Source organism: Arctopsyche grandis, chromosome 4 (genome assembly GCF_051622035.1).
Source record: "Arctopsyche grandis isolate Sample6627 chromosome 4, ASM5162203v2, whole genome shotgun sequence".
NCBI lineage: Eukaryota > Metazoa > Arthropoda > Insecta > Trichoptera > Hydropsychidae > Arctopsyche > Arctopsyche grandis.
The window spans coordinates 32,155,889-32,176,380 of record NC_135358.1 but is presented as its reverse complement, the minus strand read 5'-3'; the positions used below and the strand labels follow the sequence as shown (position 1 = coordinate 32,176,380).

General features: G+C 38.5%; 2 protein-coding genes across 7 annotated transcripts; both read left to right on the top strand.

Moving 5' to 3' along the window:
* The first annotated feature begins 215 nt into the window (after window positions 1-215).
* On the top strand, window positions 216-9,907 carry LOC143910694 (transmembrane protein 115). Its single transcript, XM_077429279.1, has 4 exons — window positions 216-790; window positions 5,857-6,052; window positions 6,127-6,303; window positions 9,446-9,907. Exons 1-4 carry the CDS (start codon window positions 268-270, stop codon window positions 9,744-9,746), a joined length of 1,197 nt encoding a protein of 398 aa, XP_077285405.1. The 5' UTR covers window positions 216-267; the 3' UTR covers window positions 9,747-9,907.
* A 2,932-nt stretch (window positions 9,908-12,839) lies between these two features.
* LOC143910371 (cyclic GMP-AMP synthase-like receptor) lies at window positions 12,840-17,531 on the top strand. Of its 6 annotated transcripts, none has more exons than XM_077428805.1 (4): window positions 12,840-12,961; window positions 14,703-14,920; window positions 16,354-16,929; window positions 16,999-17,531. In XM_077428805.1, exons 2-4 carry the CDS (start codon window positions 14,732-14,734, stop codon window positions 17,377-17,379), a joined length of 1,146 nt encoding a protein of 381 aa, XP_077284931.1. In that variant the 5' UTR covers window positions 12,840-12,961; window positions 14,703-14,731; the 3' UTR covers window positions 17,380-17,531. The 6 variants fall into 6 exon arrangements, with proteins under 6 accessions (XP_077284931.1, XP_077284935.1, XP_077284929.1 ...); XM_077428809.1 differs by having other exon boundaries at window positions 12,906-12,961; window positions 14,690-14,920; window positions 16,999-17,523; XM_077428803.1 differs by lacking the exon at window positions 12,840-12,961 and adding an exon at window positions 13,136-13,324.
* The last annotated feature ends 2,961 nt before the right edge of the window (window positions 17,532-20,492 follow it).

The following is a 20,492-nucleotide window of genomic DNA, read 5'->3' as shown; positions in this document are numbered from 1 at the left end:
TCTCACATTCTTACGTTTCCTCACATTCAAAATTGCACACATTGCTCAATTCTACACTTTCTGCAGTCTATATGTTCTAAGCACAAGGCATGTATTTTTTCCGAGTTTAAATCGAGGCGTCTAGAATCCCCGATAGAAAGTATGTAGTGTAAAGAAGTAGCAAAACATGATGTTGTGGGGGGACGGACGGGCAGTTGGAATCATCCGTCAGTTGGTAGCCGTGGAGAACTGTCAGTGGGCGGGCGAGCGAGAAAGCGCGGCTGTCAAATGGCGGTCGAAGGTCCGCCGGGTGCGGGGGTCGGGGGTGGAGGGAGCGCCGTGTGGGGGTGCTTCCGCGCGCTGCTGGGCAATGCGTCGCGGCCCGTGAAGGCGGTGTGCGTGTGCGTGATGTGCGGGTGGGGGGTGTCGTGGTGGGAGGGCGCAGCGCCGCTGCTGGCCGTGACGCCGGGGCTGCTGCTGCCGCCCACGTGCGCGCTCTGGACGGCGCTCACCTTCTGCTTCCTGGAGGCGCACCTGTGGGCGGTGGTGGCCGACGTCGTCACGGTCGGCCTCTGCGGCAAACTCGTCGAGCCGCTTTGGGGCCGCAAGGAGATGCTGCTCTTCTTCGCCGTCACCAACGTGGGGGTGGCACTCGTCGCCACCGCCTACTACCTGCTGCTCTACACGTGCACGCGAAACCCCGACTACCTCTTCGACGTGCGCATCCGCGGCCTCGCCGGCTACATCGCCGCCGTCAGCGTCGCCGTCAAGCAAGTCATGCCCGACCATCTCCTCATCAAAACCTCTCTCGGTGAATTCACTCACATCACACATCACACATCACACATCCATTTCAATCTCACTTATCACTCCTTCAATCTGCGATATACGACGATACCAACTGTTCAGATAAAGCTGTACGTTTATTACGATTATTTTATTTCATTGCATTTAAATTGGCACACATACAGTGAGCGACAAAAATAGGTACGCACATAGATTTCGGACAAACAGCGCGAAACAAACCTCTCTACCTGCCGTAAACAATGAGACCACAACCTTTTTTTTTTTTTACACAACTCTATGTACCATTGGTACAAAGATTTACAAAGCTGATGGTCAATTCCCTATTTAGTTTCGCGTTAACTTTGGTTGCAATAGCATCGCATCAGAAAAATGTCGTCCGCACGCCAAATGTCGACCGATGAAAAAGCGGTAATTTTGGCTCTTACGAAAGAGCGAATCGCGTATCGAGAGATTGCTCGTCGGGTGGGGTTCTGTGAGAAAATTCATCAAAAAATACAGTGATACAGGATTATTAACAAGGGCTCCAGGATCTGGAAGGAAGTCAAAATTGATGGAACGTGAAAATCGTGTCATAAAACGTGCTGCTCTTCAAGATCAATTTATTACTGCTTCTAAAATCAGGGATGAGGTTTACACTTCAACATCCACAGCAGTACATACCCGTATGATCCAAAGGAAGCTGAATAAATTAGGGTTTAGAGCGATCAAATTCGCGAAAAAGCCACTTCTGGCGGTTTCAATGAAGAAAAAGCAGTTGAAATGGGCCAAGGACAAGAAGAATTGGATATCAGAGGACTGGTACAGGGTGGTGTTCTCAGATGAATCTAATTGGAATCTTATTGGATCAGATGGGAAGACCACAGTTCGCCGTATAAGTGGAGAATGTTTTCACGCAAGTTGTGTTTCGCGACCGCGAAGCATTCCCCATATGTCATGATATGGGAGTGCATTAGAGGATATGGAATGGGGGTGCTAGAGTTCGTCCGAGGGTCCATGAATGCCATCCAATACGAAAACACGATACGGGAACGTGTTTTACCCACCATCGAAGCACTCACAGAATTCGTCGCTGAACCAATATTTCAGGACGACTCTTTACCTTGTCATCGAGCTCGTTCTGTAAGTTATCTAACCGTTTTTCTATCTTTAATTTGTTTTTTTATGTGGTAAATATCATCGACTTGTTTTAGATAACCAATTATAATGAAAGTTTGGGAATTAAATCCCTTACCTGGCCCGGAAACAGTCCAGACCTGAACATTATCGAAAATTTATGGGCGATTTTGAAGAGGAAAGTAAAAGCCTGCAATCCAAAAACGCTTTAAGAGCTGGAAAACATAATAACAGAGGCATGGGAAAAGCATATTTCCCCAGATGTTATAAAAAAATTGTTTTATTCTATGCCCAGAATAATTGAAGCAGTAATCAAAAACAAAGGGGGAATTACTAAATATTAAGCTTTATTTTATTTATATATTATTGTTTTATGTATATATTATTAATAGGAAACATTTAAAAAATTTATACCGTGAAAACCGCTTTAAATTAAATTAAAAACGCCCGAAGAACTGCCAATACTTTTTTCCCAACTTTGTCCATTTCGTAAATAATTCCAATATCTCAATAAATACATCAATATAATTAATAATTTGTCTTGTTTTATTATCTTAATGATCCTAGTCATGATTTCAAAAACTTTTAATTCAAAAATATTGCGATATACACGAATAAAATGAAATTTTGCTACTGCGTACCTATTTTTGTCGCTCACTGTACATAATAAAATATACAAATATATAAATGAAAATATCATATTCCATGTACAGTGAGCACCACATGGTAATATAAAGCAAACGAAAATGAAAAATACAAAAACATATTAAAATTAATAAACAATGAATGACAATGAAGGTGAAGAAGCAAATCAACTACAGATTTGCTTCTTCACCTTAGCCCTAAAAGTACTGAAAGAATCGGGCAAAATAGTCGGGATAGTCATACATACAATCGTAAAGACGGTATATACGTGCGATTGTACAATTAAATGAAATGTTGTTCAAATTGGTGTATAGAACAGATTTCTACATGTAGTGAATCGGGCGTTAACGTTATAACTAATTTCGTTCAAAACGGATGTGTCAAGGATACCATTAGCGATCTTGTATAAAAGTAACAAATCAGAAACCCGTCTGCGATGAGACAAACTAGCGATCTTAAAAAAAGAGTCATTATAAGTTGGCAGCAATCTTTCAAGACCAATCTTATGGAATAAATGGCGCAGAAAAGGCTTCTGAATTGTCTCTAAATGATCTATATGGGTTTGGTAATAAGGAGACCATATAACTGAAGCATACTCCATATTACTACGAACCAAACTGTTATTGAGCCATATCAGAGTATGCGGATTCTTAAAGGGATTCGCAACTCGGCAGATAATTCCCAATAGCTTGTATGAACTAGTGACTATATGGTTAAATTAGTTTGATAATTGGTGTTCTTCCAATAAACTTTTTTTAAATATAAAACAATATTCTATTGTCATGAAACCTCACCGACATCATCGCAAATCAAATATATAAATAAAATTTGTTTTTGATGAAAAATTAACATTCAATTCTCATATAAATTATATTACAAAAATGCCATCAAATCACTGAGTTTCCTAATGAGAAACTTAACCCACTTTTTTATATACTACTATAGTAAGAAATCAATTAGAATACAATTCTACCATTTGGTCAACTTATTCACTGAAATATATTAATTTAATAGTCTATCCAAAAAAAGTTTATAAACTTTGTTAAATTTTCAATAATATTTTATTTTTATTTTTAGTTTATCTTTAATTTATACCAGGAAGGCTAACATTGTCAGAAACATTGTACATTTGATACAAATATTATTAGTATTATACAAAGTAAATAAATACATATCAATTAACATCCACATAGACATTTATGGTCGAATTTGTAAATTTGCAGCATTTTATACAATTTAGAAAAATTCAGGATTGCTGAAAACTTGAGATTTTGCGGGAAAATGAGTACGGTTGCCAATTTGTTGGAACCGTTTCTATGAAAATCATATAAATTGGCAAACTCTGATGGAAAACGATCTACCTGGAATCACAAATCCAAGGTCTAGCCAGCAGAAACCAGTGGGATTTGAACCCATGGCCACTCTGTTAAAAGCATGATATGATAACCACTAGACTATTTTGCTGGTGACTCTATTATCTATTATCGTTTATAAAGAACTCGCCCATCTCTCGGCGACAGGATGCCGGGAAAGAAACATATTGCCGTATAGCGAACAATGTCATTGGAAATATGATAGAAAACGGCTATATTGCCGAGCCACATAACCAAATTGTCAGCAATACATTGCTGTGAAAGTGTTTCTTGTTAACAGGCCAATAAAATATATACATATATAATGTATATTAGAAATGACGCAATCGTTCCGAGTTGTCTCATATCTTAAAATCCCAGATTATAATGTAATTGTTAAATATTGTCGTTTATCATTGATCAAATACAGGCTTTTAAGGCTTATTATTAGAACGCTAACTGAAATTTATCAAACTGATTAATATAAAGAGATATAATTTAATTCATACAATAATAATTTAGATAAAATTATGGTATAAATTTGCTTTTTTCAAACTGGATGTATGTCAAAAATTAATTCACCCAACTTTTGAGACCAGTGTGTTTCAATTTTAAATATCTTTGTTGCCAGTTCAATCTTTTCATAATGTTTTGAACAAATTTTTATTATATTTTTACCATGGTGCCTGCCCCAAAGTGACACCTATAGTTTTAAATTTATACATGCTTATAAATTATATAAAAATAGTAGGTGGGTGGTTGCCAATTTGGTGAGGAACCGTTTCAACGATGACATCAGATATATCTGATAGGAAACGATCGCCTAGGAGTGACAAATATCCAACTATGACCAGCAGTACTGCAGAAATACTCGCAATAAATTCTTCTCAATCGAGGTCAAACCAGGGCTCGAACCTGGAACCTCTCCGGAATGTAGCTATATTTATTCTCAATTCAATTAATACGCTAAATTTAACTCTTTGTTGATAACATGATACAAATAGTCATGATGTTAAAGATTAGCACGGGATCGAACCCGGTAACGTCTCGGTGCTAAATATAAACGCAACCACCGAGCCATACTGCTGGCATCATTGTAGTCATCATCATCAAATTGTATCATTTAAGTGAATTTTCCAATTAAAAACACTCTTTTGTAATACATATATGTATTACAAAACCTGGAATTGAACGAAAGGTTTGTAGGGTTGGAATTGAACAAAAGGCTGATGAAGGGTATGTTACGACTGATTGTGAGAAGGGGATGGAAAGGGGTAGAGATGTAACGGTTAGTTGCAGTTGGACCTGTGCTCCGCGCGGTTGGTCGCTAAACCTCCGCACGTATCGTCTTAACCGTTTGCCAGCGGCTGTCTTCCATAGAATTTCTGAACTTTGTACGGGATTTTGAGGCGTATATGCGCCTATTTCAACTGTTTTAAGGTTCAAAGTTGGTTGAATATATTACTGAGAGTTGAATGCCAGCTATTCAATTTGCTTAAAATGAATATATACCAGTTAAAATTAGTTTTTTGTGGAACCATACTGAAACCTCGTTTATGTGACGTCACGTCTGTTGAACAATGGCGACGATACGTCTCAATTGTATGAAGAATGATTATTTGACAATTAAGCCAAAACTACGAGATATATTATGTATTTAATTGTTTAAAATAATACTTAATGTGTTAATTAACATATCTGGTTACTTGAGTAAATATTAAAATCTGTATTTAATTTCGAAAACTCGATTGCCAAATTCGCGAAAAAGATAGGGCTATATTTATTGGCGCGGGCAAAGGGCTAAAATAACAAAAAATCATAATCCTTTTACTTCAAAAATTTTTCCCGTGTCATATATTATTATATATTACATACAAGTCGATAATCTAATTTAATAATCTAATCTTATCGTATTACATTTAATCAAATAGTAACTTGTTTATTTGTTTGTTTCTTTCAGGAAAGGTCACAAATCGAATAATTCCGCTGTTGGTATTTTTTGTCGCGCTATGTTTATGGGCTATCGGACTATTGGAAGGCACTTATCCTTGCATGTGGGCTAGCGGATCTATAGTATCGTGGGTGTATTTACGATTTTGGCAGCGACATAACAACGGCACCCGCGGGGACGCCGCAGAAAATTTCAGTTTCGATAAGTATGTAACTACATAACATTCGTATCGCCAATTTGATTATAATGCATTGTAATATTGTTTTGTTGTGTTTTTAGTTTTTTTCCCAATATACTTCAACCGTTGATAAGAGCAATTTGGAGGCCTTTTGAGAAGTGCCTGGTGCGACTGGGTATCTGTCCCGCTTCTCGTCGCCGAGTCCACTTGGCTCTGAGCCCCGGAGGATTGACTATTTCACTACCCGGAGTAGAACCGCAAGACATGGAACGGCGAAGGTAATTTCTGAAATGGAGACGAAAATACAATGTAATAGACTAGTATTGTAACAGAGATTAGGTAACACTGTTCGACAAATGACGACTTTTTTTTTGGTTCAGAGACGAGATATGACTTTTCTTATAGATCTATGGCCAGTGAACACGAATCTGGTAATAAAAAACGTTGATTGGCTCGAGATTCGGAGATATATGTGTTTTTTAAATCGCGCGATTTTTCTATATCTTGGTGTTGTTCGGTCGATGACTCTAAATATGTCAATTTTCTGTTCAAAATGAATATTGGAATCTATAGTCGGGTATTTTATCTTTCATTTGTAGTACTTTTCAGCTTTCAAATATATCTAAGTAGTCGTCCAGTTCAAATCAAATGTCAAAAGTACATATTTTCACTTGGGATTTTTTCCCACTGTTAATACTATTTTATATTGAGTTTTTTCTATTGAAACATGTTTATTGGGATAGTGTTCTGGCTACACTATTTTTTGTTTTCGTTTAAAAGGGTTAATTGGACTGTGTGCTGAATTTTAAATCGGTAAAACTGCGAGCTAAAAGCTCGTACTAGTATTTACACGAATCTGAATTGAATTAATAGGGATAATATATTAAATTGTCTTTATATGAGAATTAAATAAAATTCCACTTAGAAAAATCATATTTCGACTATTCTTGTGGATTAATAACAAAAATTCTATTGATAACTGGCTTACCTCGATAAAATAAACGAATATGTGTTGATCTATAAGAAAAGTCATATCTCGTCTCTGAACCATTTTTCGTGTCGAACAGTGTAATCGGTGCTCGCGAACGGCTGGTTTACCATCACTAATCGCCTGATATCGCTAAAATAGCCCTAGACGTACATATGAACAAGCTGTATACAACAGCCAATCAGGTCTCGCGACCCATCCACCAATGATCTCTCTGTGCTGAGCGTACACGCTGTGTATAAATGCCACTTTAGTATGCGGTCTACCTTTACATATCTGCTTTAGTATGCGATCTACCTTCACGTTTTTACTTTAATATGTGGTCTCAGTTCTCGCGTGTGACAGTGAGACTGAATAATACCGACCCTAACAATCTAATCTTAAATGAATAGGGCCAACCCTAACTTAACCTAACCTAACCTGACCCTTAAATAAATAGGTGTTGGCTGCGGTGTCACGACGAATCACTCACAGACGTTAAACTCAAGGGCGTTACGCACACAAAATTTCACTCACGCGACAACTGGCTCACGGCCATTACAATCACAGATAAATCCCTCACGGGAAAAATCACTCACGCCACATTACGCTCACGGAATTATTAAAATACAAAAACGTTTATTTTTCCCGTGAGTGATTTATCTGTGTGATTTGTCGCGTGAGTGATTTGTTTCACGCGTGATTTATCTGTGAGTGTAATGTCCGGGAGCCAGTTGTCGCGTGAGTGAAATTTCGTGCGCGTAACGCCGTTGAGTGTAAAGTCTGTAAGTGATTTGTCGCGGAACCGTTGGCTGCTAAGATATGATTTTTTGTTAAAATATTGATGAAATAAAACTTTAAAAAAATATATCTTAGTGGCCATTGATTTAACGGTCAGGTTAGGTTAGGTTAAGTTAGAATTGGCCCTATAAAAAACAAAAATTATAATAAATAGGTCGTTGCTACGATACAAATAAAAAAAAATAGTCGACTGCGATCCAAAGGTAGATCGCATGCTAAGGTAGACCGCATACTAAAGTGGCACCTCTTTCACTGCCTCTCGACCAATAACATTTCGTACAGATAATAGAACATTGTACGTGCGAAATGCTATTGGTATAAATGGGATGAAGAGGACAGCATATGCGTTTTACTTAACCCTTTGAATGCTGACCAACGCCGATCGGCGTTTTTCCATCAGTCTGAAATACGCCGATGGGCGTTGTTTTTTGAGTATGTAAAAAATAAACAAGAATACTACCCGCTAAGCCTTTCCAGGTAGCATTGAAAAAAAATGCATTGAACGTGGGTCGTGTAATCCGTGTCAATGTTTATAAAGACTGGTTTACACCGGAACGTCTGAATTTGTAACCACAGCAGAATTTCTCGATGGAAATCCCTAACTGTCGAGTATTTTAGATTGTGGCTTGCCATTTAGATTGTGAGCGCTACATTTTAACAACAATGAAGAAGATGCAACTAGTTTTGGAAAAATACGTTCATTAATAGACTTCTTTTGTTTATTTTATATTGTTCCAATACATATTAGAGAGTCTAAACACACCTTTACAAAACCCGAAATCCTCAGCGGTAGTTATCTAAGGTTTGTTTGGATTAGCTTCAATTTTTATACCTGCTTTCTATTGGATTTCTAAATAATTCTAGTTGGAAATGTGGACGAAATTTTCAGCATGGTAGGCTTTCAACAGAAAAGACGTCAACGCTCAAAGGGTTAAGTGTCATACTACACCAGTTGGACAATAACGTACATACATATTTCATTGGCCGAGCGTGCCATACTTAACTGTGCATTGTTTTTGAAACAATACATTTAATTGCACGACGGCTCATGACCTCTATAATATAAAACGATTTTATATTATTTTTTTGTAATTATTCTATATTGTATATTATTATAGATACAAAATAGTGGTATTCGAAAACTACCCAAGCGCAAATAAAAAATTTACATTGATTTAAATATCTATAAATTAATATAAATATATATGTATGTATATATAAAAAGATGCACTGGCTCACAAGTAGGTGATTCAAATACAACCATTATGCCGTCAACAATGATCGTTGTTAGCAATTCTCGCCGTTTTCATAAACAACGATATGTCGATGTTTAGCATTCAAAGGGTTAATTAAAAATTAAATCGGTATTAAGATGTTGATTGCAAGGCTATGAGGCATTAACAATAGTAAGACGCTTAGAAAGCATGTTTACCAGCCGAATAACCTTTGAAAAGGTTGAATTAACAAGCACATAGATATTATCTGAACCATCTACTATCTTCAAAACATGACTGCCATACTTTACTGTGCAGTTTAATTTTATCTATGTAGATAGACTTTTCATTAAAGTGCTGCCACTCTGTATATGTACATGTTTGTATTTCATGTGTGTTAATTTTTATTTTACTCATTCCTGGTCTTTCTCACCGCAGACAAATTGCGCTCAAAGCTTTGAGTGAAAGGCTGTCGAAAACCGGCGATCAAGCACGTCACAAATCTCGTTCATCGAAAGGAACCACACAAGTGCCTTCATTCCAAAATCCCGATGTCAACATCCAAGGCGACGCGTCGATCGACACGAGCATGGCATACATCTCGGGGAAATCCTCTCACAGAGACTACATGGGTGGCTTGTCTCCAACGGGTATCACGGAGACTACCCTCATAAACATAGACACGCCGACGACGCCGACGTCATCGTCGTTGAATCAGCAGATGTACGGCAATAGTTAATAGTTCGATAAGTGACTGTATATAAGTGAATTCTGTGTATATTTGTATGTAATTAATATAAAAATAATTATTATTGATAAATTATAAGTTATTGTGTAAAAATATCTTTAAAACAGTTAAATATATTATATATATAAACCAGTTATGGTGGATTTGTTCTTAAAATTATGCTGATTTTCATTGTTTTCCCAAACCTTACTGTGATAAAATATCAAGCTATATATATATATATATGAACATACAGTGAACAAAATTAAGTGGACACTTCAGAAAAAAACTTTAACACAGAATATTTTTGTTATGATACATTTTACACAAGAGAAATAAATCAGTAATATTCATGATACTTGGGTTTAAAAAATTATACAAAAATATTTTGAAAAAACGATACCGTTTATTAAAAGAAAAAACGAGCGAAATACAAAAAAATGAGCAGTACAGACAAAATTAAGTGGACAGAGAAAATTTGAGATATATATATTTTTTTTATACTTGTATGGGATCAATTACCTGAAATGCTTGCCACACAAAACTGATTAAACTGTGCATTATCTAAAGTACAATTCACATACTGCAGTTTTTATTTAATTTTATACTTTATCTGCTTATTCAACAGCACAATCCGCAATTGATGTAATGACTGTTGAATCATTTGTGAGCTTCAATTTTTACTTTACCTACTTGCATTCAAAACACCCACCAGATGGCCGCATTCTTATCCAGTAGCATCGGCAAGCCTCGTAGAGCGTCTTCGTCGGAAACTCGGCAAAAGCTTTTATATATTTCCACGGCGTCTACGAAAGCCTCGACCGACTCGGAAGGGTCCTGATTATAATCCTCGTCTCGTCTATAGATGCGGCAGCTGTTGGGAAGCTGGCTCTCGGGTCATCTGGTCTGTCTTCCAGCGGCTGATGCTTCTAGGGCTTTCCGGAGCGCTTGGCTACCACGGAAAGGTTAACCCGCACAGGGGTAAGAAGCTGCGTGGAGATACAGGTGCTTTCCAAAATGGCTGATCTCTGGGCACGTCTTCGATGGAGATGGCTCGGGAGAGACCGAGGGGGGGGGGTACGCCTGTACCCCGTGACGACCGAAATGCGAAATGGACGAGTCGGGCTCTCGTCTCCTGCTTTTCGCGGTAAACTATTGGCCTGAGTGCGGCCACCCGAAATAAGGGCTAATGTTGCCACTGCTGGGACGGTTGGGAGAACGTCACATTACAGTATTACATATCACAGCGGTAAAATGACAGGTCCTGAATACGCACAAATAATTAAATAGCTACTGTCAATGTCTTACCTCGTAGAAAAAGTGTAATGGTGGAATCGTGAATAAGAAAATTGCTGCGATGAATATTTTATTGGTATATAACCTGGTCTTCGTCCATTACTAAATCTCAAAGCCAGTGCTGTACTTTCCTAAGGAAGTTTGGATATACACATTTTTACTTTATCTATGTACGTAGTAACAATAGATGAAGTTTTGTGATCATGCGAAAATTCGAACTCGAGATTTTGACTGATTCGAACTCTGATTCGTTCACTGATCACGTTTTCATGATTTAGAAAAAATGTGTGTCTATTTATTTTGGGGATTGCTTGAACACCGTTAGTCATATCGAACTGAAATTTAGTATCGGTTACTGAAATTTTTATCGACACCACGTAAATTTTTTTAACATTTTTAAGTTGACCGGAAATGGTACCTCCCATTATAGGTGTCCTCTTTTTTTTAAGTTTTTGAATTCAATTATCTCCCAAGCCACTAATTGAATCGGACTGAATTTTTTTTTAAATATAATAGAAATAATAATCTTTATAACCTTATATTTTTTTAATATTTTTATCTGAACCGAAAGTAGTACTTTTACTCTAAAGAATCGAGGTATTTTATGTTTTTCTCAGAAACCTTTTGGTTTATTGAACTGAAATTTCATATCTAGAAGTTTAAGCTTAATACCAAGTTATTTATAAAATTTGGTAAGCATCCGTCAACCAGAAGTGGCAGTTTACTCTTGTTCGATTTTTATTCCACTATTTTTTTCGACCCCTTAAACATGTGTGCTCGTCACAAAAAAATTCAAGTATAATTTTTGTATCTATGTGATGAAAATAAAAAAAATCATTAAATTTTATAAACCGGAAGTAGGATTTTTTCCTCTTAGAAAGGTCAAAAATGTTGTGCCCACTGCTCTGTCCACACACCTGAACGTATTAAGCTGAAACTTTATATTACTATTCTTTATGTACTAACTTAGAGCTGATACGGTTTTAGTCAGAATTCATAAACCGTAAGTAGTTTTTTTTTTTAAACAATATTTCATTATTTTTAATAAGTACAATACTGATAGTGATTTTAAGTAATAAAAAAAAAATTGAACAAAATCTGACAACCGGAAGTTTGTCAAAACCTTAAGTTTCCATACATTTGCGCTCAATTTGTATCGAAAATGCTGTCATCGTTATTAGTATTTCATAATCTGTCTGTACGATTCAATATCGAATTTTGTTTTGTAACCTTCTTATATTTCTCAAATACCCGATTTTTTTTGATCTTTCATAGAAATTTGAAATTCATAATTATTAGTTTTGAGTTAAAAAAACATTAATTAAAGAAAATCTTAAAAAGCCAGTTTCAGTTTTAAGGTCTGTTCATACGTATCCAGCACGACCCGTATCCTGCAGGTGTCCTGCAAATGCGGATAGTATTCTTTGGTACATTATATGGACGTATTCATACTCCATTCGCGCATGCGCATTTACGCATTCATGCGCGTCCATATAGAATGTACTAAAGAATACTGTCCGTACTTGCAGGATTCGGGTCGTGCTGGATAGGTATGAACAGACCTTTAACCGGCTTAGAAGCCCTACTACGTAGGTACACAAACAAATTAAAAAATATTTTATTGAAAAAAAAGTCTTGATTGTGAACTTAAAAAAATGGTCACCTTATATTTTAAAGACGTCAAAACTTTCAAACTAAAAAATTACAATCGTCAAAGTGATACAAACGAACACAGGAAGAGAAATATAAAAAAATAACATTAACCATGTTGGATATCCTCTTGTCAAGTGACCAGGATATGGTAACCCTAACTAAGTCATGCCATTTTCAGTTGTAGTAAGCGAAGTGGCAACTCTGTTTAAATATCAATTCTTCTGATCTCCCGTTGCAGTTTGGCAGTGTTTTGGACGGTGGGTCACTTCCTGCTACCGGTGAGAACTCCTTTCATTAGTTTCCCTCTAGTATCTTTCAATCCATTACTGGTTCTGGACTTGATTTTCGTGTTACCATTGAAAAACATCAACACACACACACACAAAAGATAAAAAAAAAAACATTCCTTTCCAATATAGGGGGTTCCCCTTTGAAATCTCGATACGAAAAGTGAGTTCATATCAGATATCTCATTCGTCTGGTCGCTGCAATAATTCCAAAGTTGAGCTATTCGATATTGATGACTCACTGAATCGTATGACCTTATCTCTTTCATACTCCATATGGATTCTGATTGAGCTGCGATTCATTCGTTGCAATTGTCGGTCGTCTGTAAGTAGCGAATTTCGAACGTTGAAGTCGTAAGTGTTTATGTTTATTTTCCGGTGTTAACTATTTGTAAACGTTCCACCATATTTTTATCATAGATATTGGTATAAAACAACGAGTGAAATCGACTATTTTTACATTTGCTCTTTAGTGCATGTTTGTGTGTATATACTTGTGTAAATAAACATTTTCCTAGACAATAACAATAATAGTGACACGAATTAATAAAAAAATAAAATCTCTTGGATTCCCAACAGTGGCGGCTCGTGAGAATTCATAGGGGGGACGGGGGGGGGGAAGCTGCAAAGATTAATCGGTCAGTAGTATCGATGATCAAATTCAGACAAAAATACCATGCATATGTACTATGCTGTGAAAAAACTAATTTTGACTGGTATATATTCATTTTAAGCAAATTGAATAATGGCATTCAACTCTCAGTAATATATTCAACCAAATTTGAACCTTAAAACAGTTGAAATAGGCGCATATAAGCCTCAAAATCCCGTGCAAAGATCAGAAATTCTGATCAGAAGACAGCCGCGTTACAGACTTGTCGCCCAAAGCTTCCATAGAAGACGGCCACGGGCAAACGGTTAAGCTCCTAAATGGTTTCCTTTATTGTCCCGATTCACTGAGTAAGGTTTGTTTCAGGATCCCAGTTAGATATACTATGTGGACAGTTGCACTCTTTTCAATTAATCCTTTCAAAACCAATTCCCTAAAATATTCCTATCTACAGCGTGTTTATCGTATGTTTAACGGGGAGCTGAATGACGTTGATCTATTCGGTATTTCCTTGCATCCATTCAGGACTGCCATCGGGAGAGTTTTGATTGATTGGTTCAGTTCTATTTCTATTATATAATCTTTATCCAATATAATATCACTTTGTTTAGTCATGTTTTAGTATTTATTCTTTTCTTTTTCAATTGTTTGTCTCTATATATCATTTAATGTAATTTGTAAACATCTAAAATTGGGCTCAGATGTTATTTTGTTACATTTATTCTTTATATATGTATGCATGTTTGTTGATTTTTCAATAATTAAATAAATTATTTAACTTTTTTGTGCTGATGATACTTGATTCAATTCAAATTCAAATTTCGCTCTCAATATTATTATTATCTGAACAAAAATCATGTGATTTTATGATTTTTAAATGCTTTTTATTATTACGAAATTATGTTCACAATACATCTTATATCTATTTTAATAGCTACTGATTTACTGATCATTTTCTATTTTACAATTTAATTTAATTTGGTTAGTAATCATAGTATTATATTATTCTAATGCTAATCTACAGCATACTAGGAAAAAGAGCTCAAAAACCTATTTACAATCCTTATGTGATTTTTTAAATTAATAGTATAAAATTAATAATTTCATAGATTTTTTTTTTAGATCTTTACGTCTGAAAGTGCCAAAAGAACATGGAGAAAAAACTGATTGAAGAAATCAATTATACGACACTGGAGCCTGTGCTTCTACGTATAAATCAAAACAATGTCAATCCAAGCGAAAATATAACACGTAAACACAAATTGGCGTACCAGAACTTTGTTCTGAACCTCAATAAAATCCTCATGCAGAATGATCCGTTGTTGGCAAAGTACCATAAGGCAAGTTAACAACAAATTTGATAATCACCTGATACTTAAATTTAAGGTTGTGGCTATTTGCAGGTACTATATCTGCACATTATTGGCTATTTGCAGGTACTATATCTGCGAATTACACTGTTCGACAAATTACGACTTTTAAAATGTTTCAGAGACGGGATATGACTTTTCTTATAGATCTATGCCCAGTGAACACGAATCTGGTAATAAAAAGTGTTGATTGGCTCGAGATTCGGAGATATATGTGTTTTTTAAATCGCGCGATTTTTCTATATTTTGTTGTTGTTCGGTCGATTTCTCAAAATCTGTTAATTTTCTGTTCAAAATGAATATTGGAATCTACAGTCGGGTATTTTATCTTTCATTTGTAGTACTTTTCAGCTTTCAAATCTCTCTTAGTAGGGCTCAAATTTCGTATTAGTAGAGCACAAATTTGTGTTGTGTGCGCTGCATCATTGTACGCTGTAATGTCACATTACAGCGTACCGTCACCGGAGCCTGAGGGGGCCGTGTATTGTCCAAAGGTTGTAAATGCATTGTTAAAGGTTTGCCGAACAATGGATAGCACTGTGACTATCCTACCTCTATATCGTTGTATACAATGACGCACATTACGGTAATGTGCGTCATTGTATACATTGATTTGAACTGGACGACTACTTAGAGAGATTTGAAAGCTGAAAAGTACTACAAATGAAAGATAAAATACCCGACTGTAGATTCCAATATTCATTTTGAACAGAAAATTAACAGATTTTGAGAAATCGACCGAACAACACCAAGATATAGAAAAATCGCGCGATTTAAAAAACACATATATGTATCTCCGAATCTCGAGCCAATCAACACTTTTTATTACCAGATTCGTGTTCACTGGGTATAGATCTATAAGAAAAGTCATATCTCGTCTCTGAAACATTTTTCGTGTCGAACAGTGTTATTGGCTATTTGCAGGTACTCTATCTGAGACAGGCGCAAAGCCTTCTGCGCATGCGCGTGAACTGTCACTGTCAGCGTGTTTACTGTTAACATTTTGTTTTAAACCTCTCAAAATTTAGTTCGAACTCGTCAAGTGACTTAGAGTAAAAAATATAATCCAAATTAGTTATTATTATCAATTGTTAGAAAATTATTATCATATACAACGTATAATACCTACATACAAGTACAAGCCGCGAACTAGCTAAATGATTTAAATATATTATAATAACGTGCGAAATTTATTTGCCTCATGAATAATGAACGATTGATTAAACAAGTCTAGCATACATTAAATGCAAGAAATTATAATCGGATTACAAGTTCACGAGCATGCGCAGAATGCTTTGCGCCTGTCGCAGATATAGTACCTGCAAATAGCCACAACCCAAATTTAAAAGAGTTTACCTACAATTTGATCCCTTTTTTTTACATACCTCCTTTGAATTTTTTAGACTGAAGATGTTAAATTGAAAACGCTCAGATCTCGTATTGGTAGGTGCTATAACATATATGATTATGAAGTCAAAGTACCGCTGCCGTCGACTTTATACACCGTGAAGATTTCCAAACCGGGCTTAATCACATTGCAATTATCAGATAATAAAATCCAACAAGACAATGTGGCTGCCGTTCTTCAAAATTGGGCCAACGATGAAAATTTCATTCTGCCTGAAAATTTCATCAAGTGGGGTGAAAATTTGATTGAGAAATGCTTCGGAAATAACAACTCTGAAAAGACTTTTAAAAAACATTCAGTCAAAATTGAAAGGCAAGACTGCGGTGGACTCAACTTGCATGTGCGAAATGTGGAAACGCTCGTTGAATTCGATGTGGTAATAACTTTCACACTCAACTTTAATACCACTCCAGGAGCGTTTATATTAAAACACAAAGAAATGGCGAGAGAAAATTGGGTTGCTGTACCTATTGTGCACAAAGCCGATAACAAAAATTGGCGATATTCATTTCCCAACGCGGAAAAATTAGATTTGACTGATCTGAACTACTTGAAATGTGTTCTAAGATTAGTATGTACTTACAATTTGTATGTATTTACTTAAAATTTATATTTTATAATTTGATTATATTGATTTTAGGTTAAAATCCTACGCGAAGCGGCCGATTTGACTCATTTATCCAATTATCATATCAAAACTGTGTTTTTGTTGGAAGTGGAGAGTCAAAAGACTGACTTTTGGAAGAAAGGTTTAAGTTATCTCTTTATAATAATGATATGTAGGCTTCAGTTGGCGCTGGACAAGAAAGAAATACCATTCTATTGGGATAAGAGCGCAAACTTACTAGACGACCTCACCGTAGCTGAAGTGGAAGATTGTAGAGTAAAGCTCACCAGCTTCATCGACAAGATACATCAGAGTTTTACTGTCAAACCGCATGTCAAACTTGATGATTTCTTAGTAAATAAGGATGATGATGATATCCTCTCACAATCAATGTTAAATTTTCACATTAAATAAACATGATTATGTTTAATATAAGTTACTTTTGTTTTAGGTTTTTAAATTTACTAAGAATTTATTATAAACTTGTATATTTTTTTTTGCATTTTTCATTCATTCATTTATGATTATATTTGGATTTTAAATAATAATAAACCTTTTAAAAATTTATTTGTTTTTTATTGAATCTTGATCAGATAAAATTGAAAGTACATATGATTAGAAAATTAGATTTTTAGAATTTATTTATCGAAAATAATCAAACTAAAGTATTTGAAACTTTACCTAATTTCTTATCTGAAAACAACAGTCGTATGTCTCGGGATATTTGTACGTGAAAAAATAATTGAATATTTAATAGGGCTGAAATCGTCTTTTAATGAAACCTTTTAGAAGCAAACAATTTGAATTCAAACCCCTTTGATAATGAACATTTTCGGACAGCTACCAAGGAAAAAGAGAACGTGATTGAACTTTCAAATCATAGCATTTAAAAACTGAATTTGAAATAAATAAGGTTATTAATTTTTGGCTAGGTATTAGTGAAGAATACGAATAGGTTTATGACATAGCGTCTAAATTTCTGTCGCCGTTTACTAGCACTGAACTGGTTAAGAGAGCTTTCTCTTCATATATTTTAATAAGACAAATATAGAAATTGATTGAATCCAGCTCCAGACTTAAGGGTAAATCTCGCATCATTTGGACCAAATTTAAAAAAGCTAAGTACAAGGATCTCAATTATATATATGTACTTTGAAATTTTGTGTTTTTATTAAAACAATCAATAATATTTTTAGTATCAATAATAGAAGTATGGCAAGATAGTAGATAAATATAATAAACTTTGAGCATATTATGATTGTGACTCCACAAAAAAAAAATTTCCATAAAATTTCTTACCAAAACAGATCAATATTGCGTGTATCCTGTCTTCACATTCCTTACCATGCAAATACTATCTAATCTATAATTTGGAAAGAGACTTTGTATGTATCCTTGGTCGTCGTTTTCGTCGTTTTCGTCGTTTTCGTCGTTTTCGTCGTTTTCGTCGTCGTCGTCGTCGTCCGTAGATCGGTGACGTCATCGAACACGTGATTCGATTTTTTTTTTTCGATCCATGAGCGCCGATTTGTTTTTTTCGATTCAATGGATTCACCCCCGCGGGGGCGCAAGGCGAGTAGTTTCATGGGGTCCCGCCAGGGGCGCCACAAGGGGCGCAGCCCCGTGGGGCCCCGAAGGGGGCCCGGGGGGCCCAGCCTCATGGGGCGCAGCCCCATGGGGCACAAAAGGGGGCGCCACAAGGGGCGCAGCCCCGTGGGGCCCAGCCTCATGGGGCGCAGCCCCATGGGGCTCAAGAGGGGGCGCCACAAGGGGCGCAGCCCCGTGGGACCCCGAAGGGGGCCCAGGGGGCCCAGCCTCATGGGGCGCCACAAGGGGCGCAGCCCCGTGGGGCCCCGAAGGGGGCCCGGGGGGCCCAGCCTCATGGGGCGCAGCCCCATGGGGCTCAAAAGGGGGCGCCACAAGGGGCGCAGCCCCGTGGGGCCCGGGGGGCCCAGCCTCATGGGGCGCAAGCCTCATGGGGGCCCAGCCTCATGGTCGTCGTTTTCGTCGTTTTCGTCGTTTTCGTCGTTTTCGTCGTTTTCGTCGTCGTCGTCGTCGTCCGTAGATCGGTGACGTCATCGAACACGTGATTCGATTTTTTTTTTTCGATCCATGAGCGCCGATTTGTTTTTTTCGATTCAATGGATTCACCCCCGCGGGGGCGCAAGGCGAGTAGTTTCATGGGGTCCCGCCAGGGGCGCCACAAGGGGCGCAGCCCCGTGGGGCCCCGAAGGGGGCCCGGGGGGCCCAGCCTCATGGGGCGCAGCCCCATGGGGCACAAAAGGGGGCGCCACAAGGGGCGCAGCCCCGTGGGGCCCAGCCTCATGGGGCGCAGCCCCATGGGGCTCAAGAGGGGGCGCCACAAGGGGCGCAGCCCCGTGGGACCCCGAAGGGGGCCCAGGGGGCCCAGCCTCATGGGGCGCCACAAGGGGCGCAGCCCCGTGGGGCCCCGAAGGGGGCCCGGGGGGCCCAGCCTCATGGGGCGCAGCCCCATGGGGCTCAAAAGGGGGCGCCACAAGGGGCGCAGCCCCGTGGGGCCCGGGGGGCCCAGCCTCATGGGGCGCAAGCCCTAATAGGCATTAACTAAGGGGGGCGAAGCCCTAGACGGCAATTAATCATGGGGGCGCGGAGGGGCGAAGCCCTAAAAGGCAACTGATCATGGGGGCGAAGCCTTAGACGGCATTTAATCATGGGGGCGCGGAGGGGCGAAGCCCTAAAAGGCATTAACTAAGGGGGGCGAAGCCCTAAACGGCAATTAATCTTGGGGGCGTGGGGGGCGAAGCCCTAAAAGGCAACTGATCATGGGGGCGAAGCCTTGGACGGCATTTAATCATGGGGACGTGGAGGGGCGAAGCCCCAAAAGGCATTAGTTAAGGGGGGCGAAGCCCTAGACGGCAATTAACCATGGGGAAGTGGAGGGGCGAAGCCCTTATCGGCAACTGATCATGGGGGCGAAGCCCTAGACGGCATTTAATCATGGGGGCGCGGAGGGGCGAAGCCCTAAAAGGCATTAACTAAGGGGGGCGAAGCCCTAAACGGCAATTAATCTTGGGGGCGCGGGGGGCGAAGCCCTAAAAGGCAACTGATCATGGGGGCGAAGCCCTAGACGGCATTTAACCATGGGGGCGCGGAGGGGCGAAGCCCTAAAAGGCATTAACTAAGGGGGGCGAAGCCCTAAACGACAATTAATCTTGGGGGCGCGGGGGGCGAAGCCCTAAAAGGCATTAACTAAGGGGGGCGAAGCCCTAGACGGCATTTAATCATGGGGGTGCGGAGGGGCGAAGCCCTAAAAGGCATTAACTAAGGGGGGCGAAGCCCTAAACGGCAATTAACCTTTGGGGCGCGGGGGGCGAAGCCCTAAAAGGCATTAACTTAGGGGGGCGAAGCCCTAGACGGCTTTTAATCATGGGGGCGCGGAGGGGCGAAGCCCTAAAAGGCAACTGATCATGGGGGCGAAGCCCTAAACGGCAATTGCTCATGGGGCGTGGAGGGGCGAAGCCCTAGAAGGCAAAGGCTCAGGGGGGCGC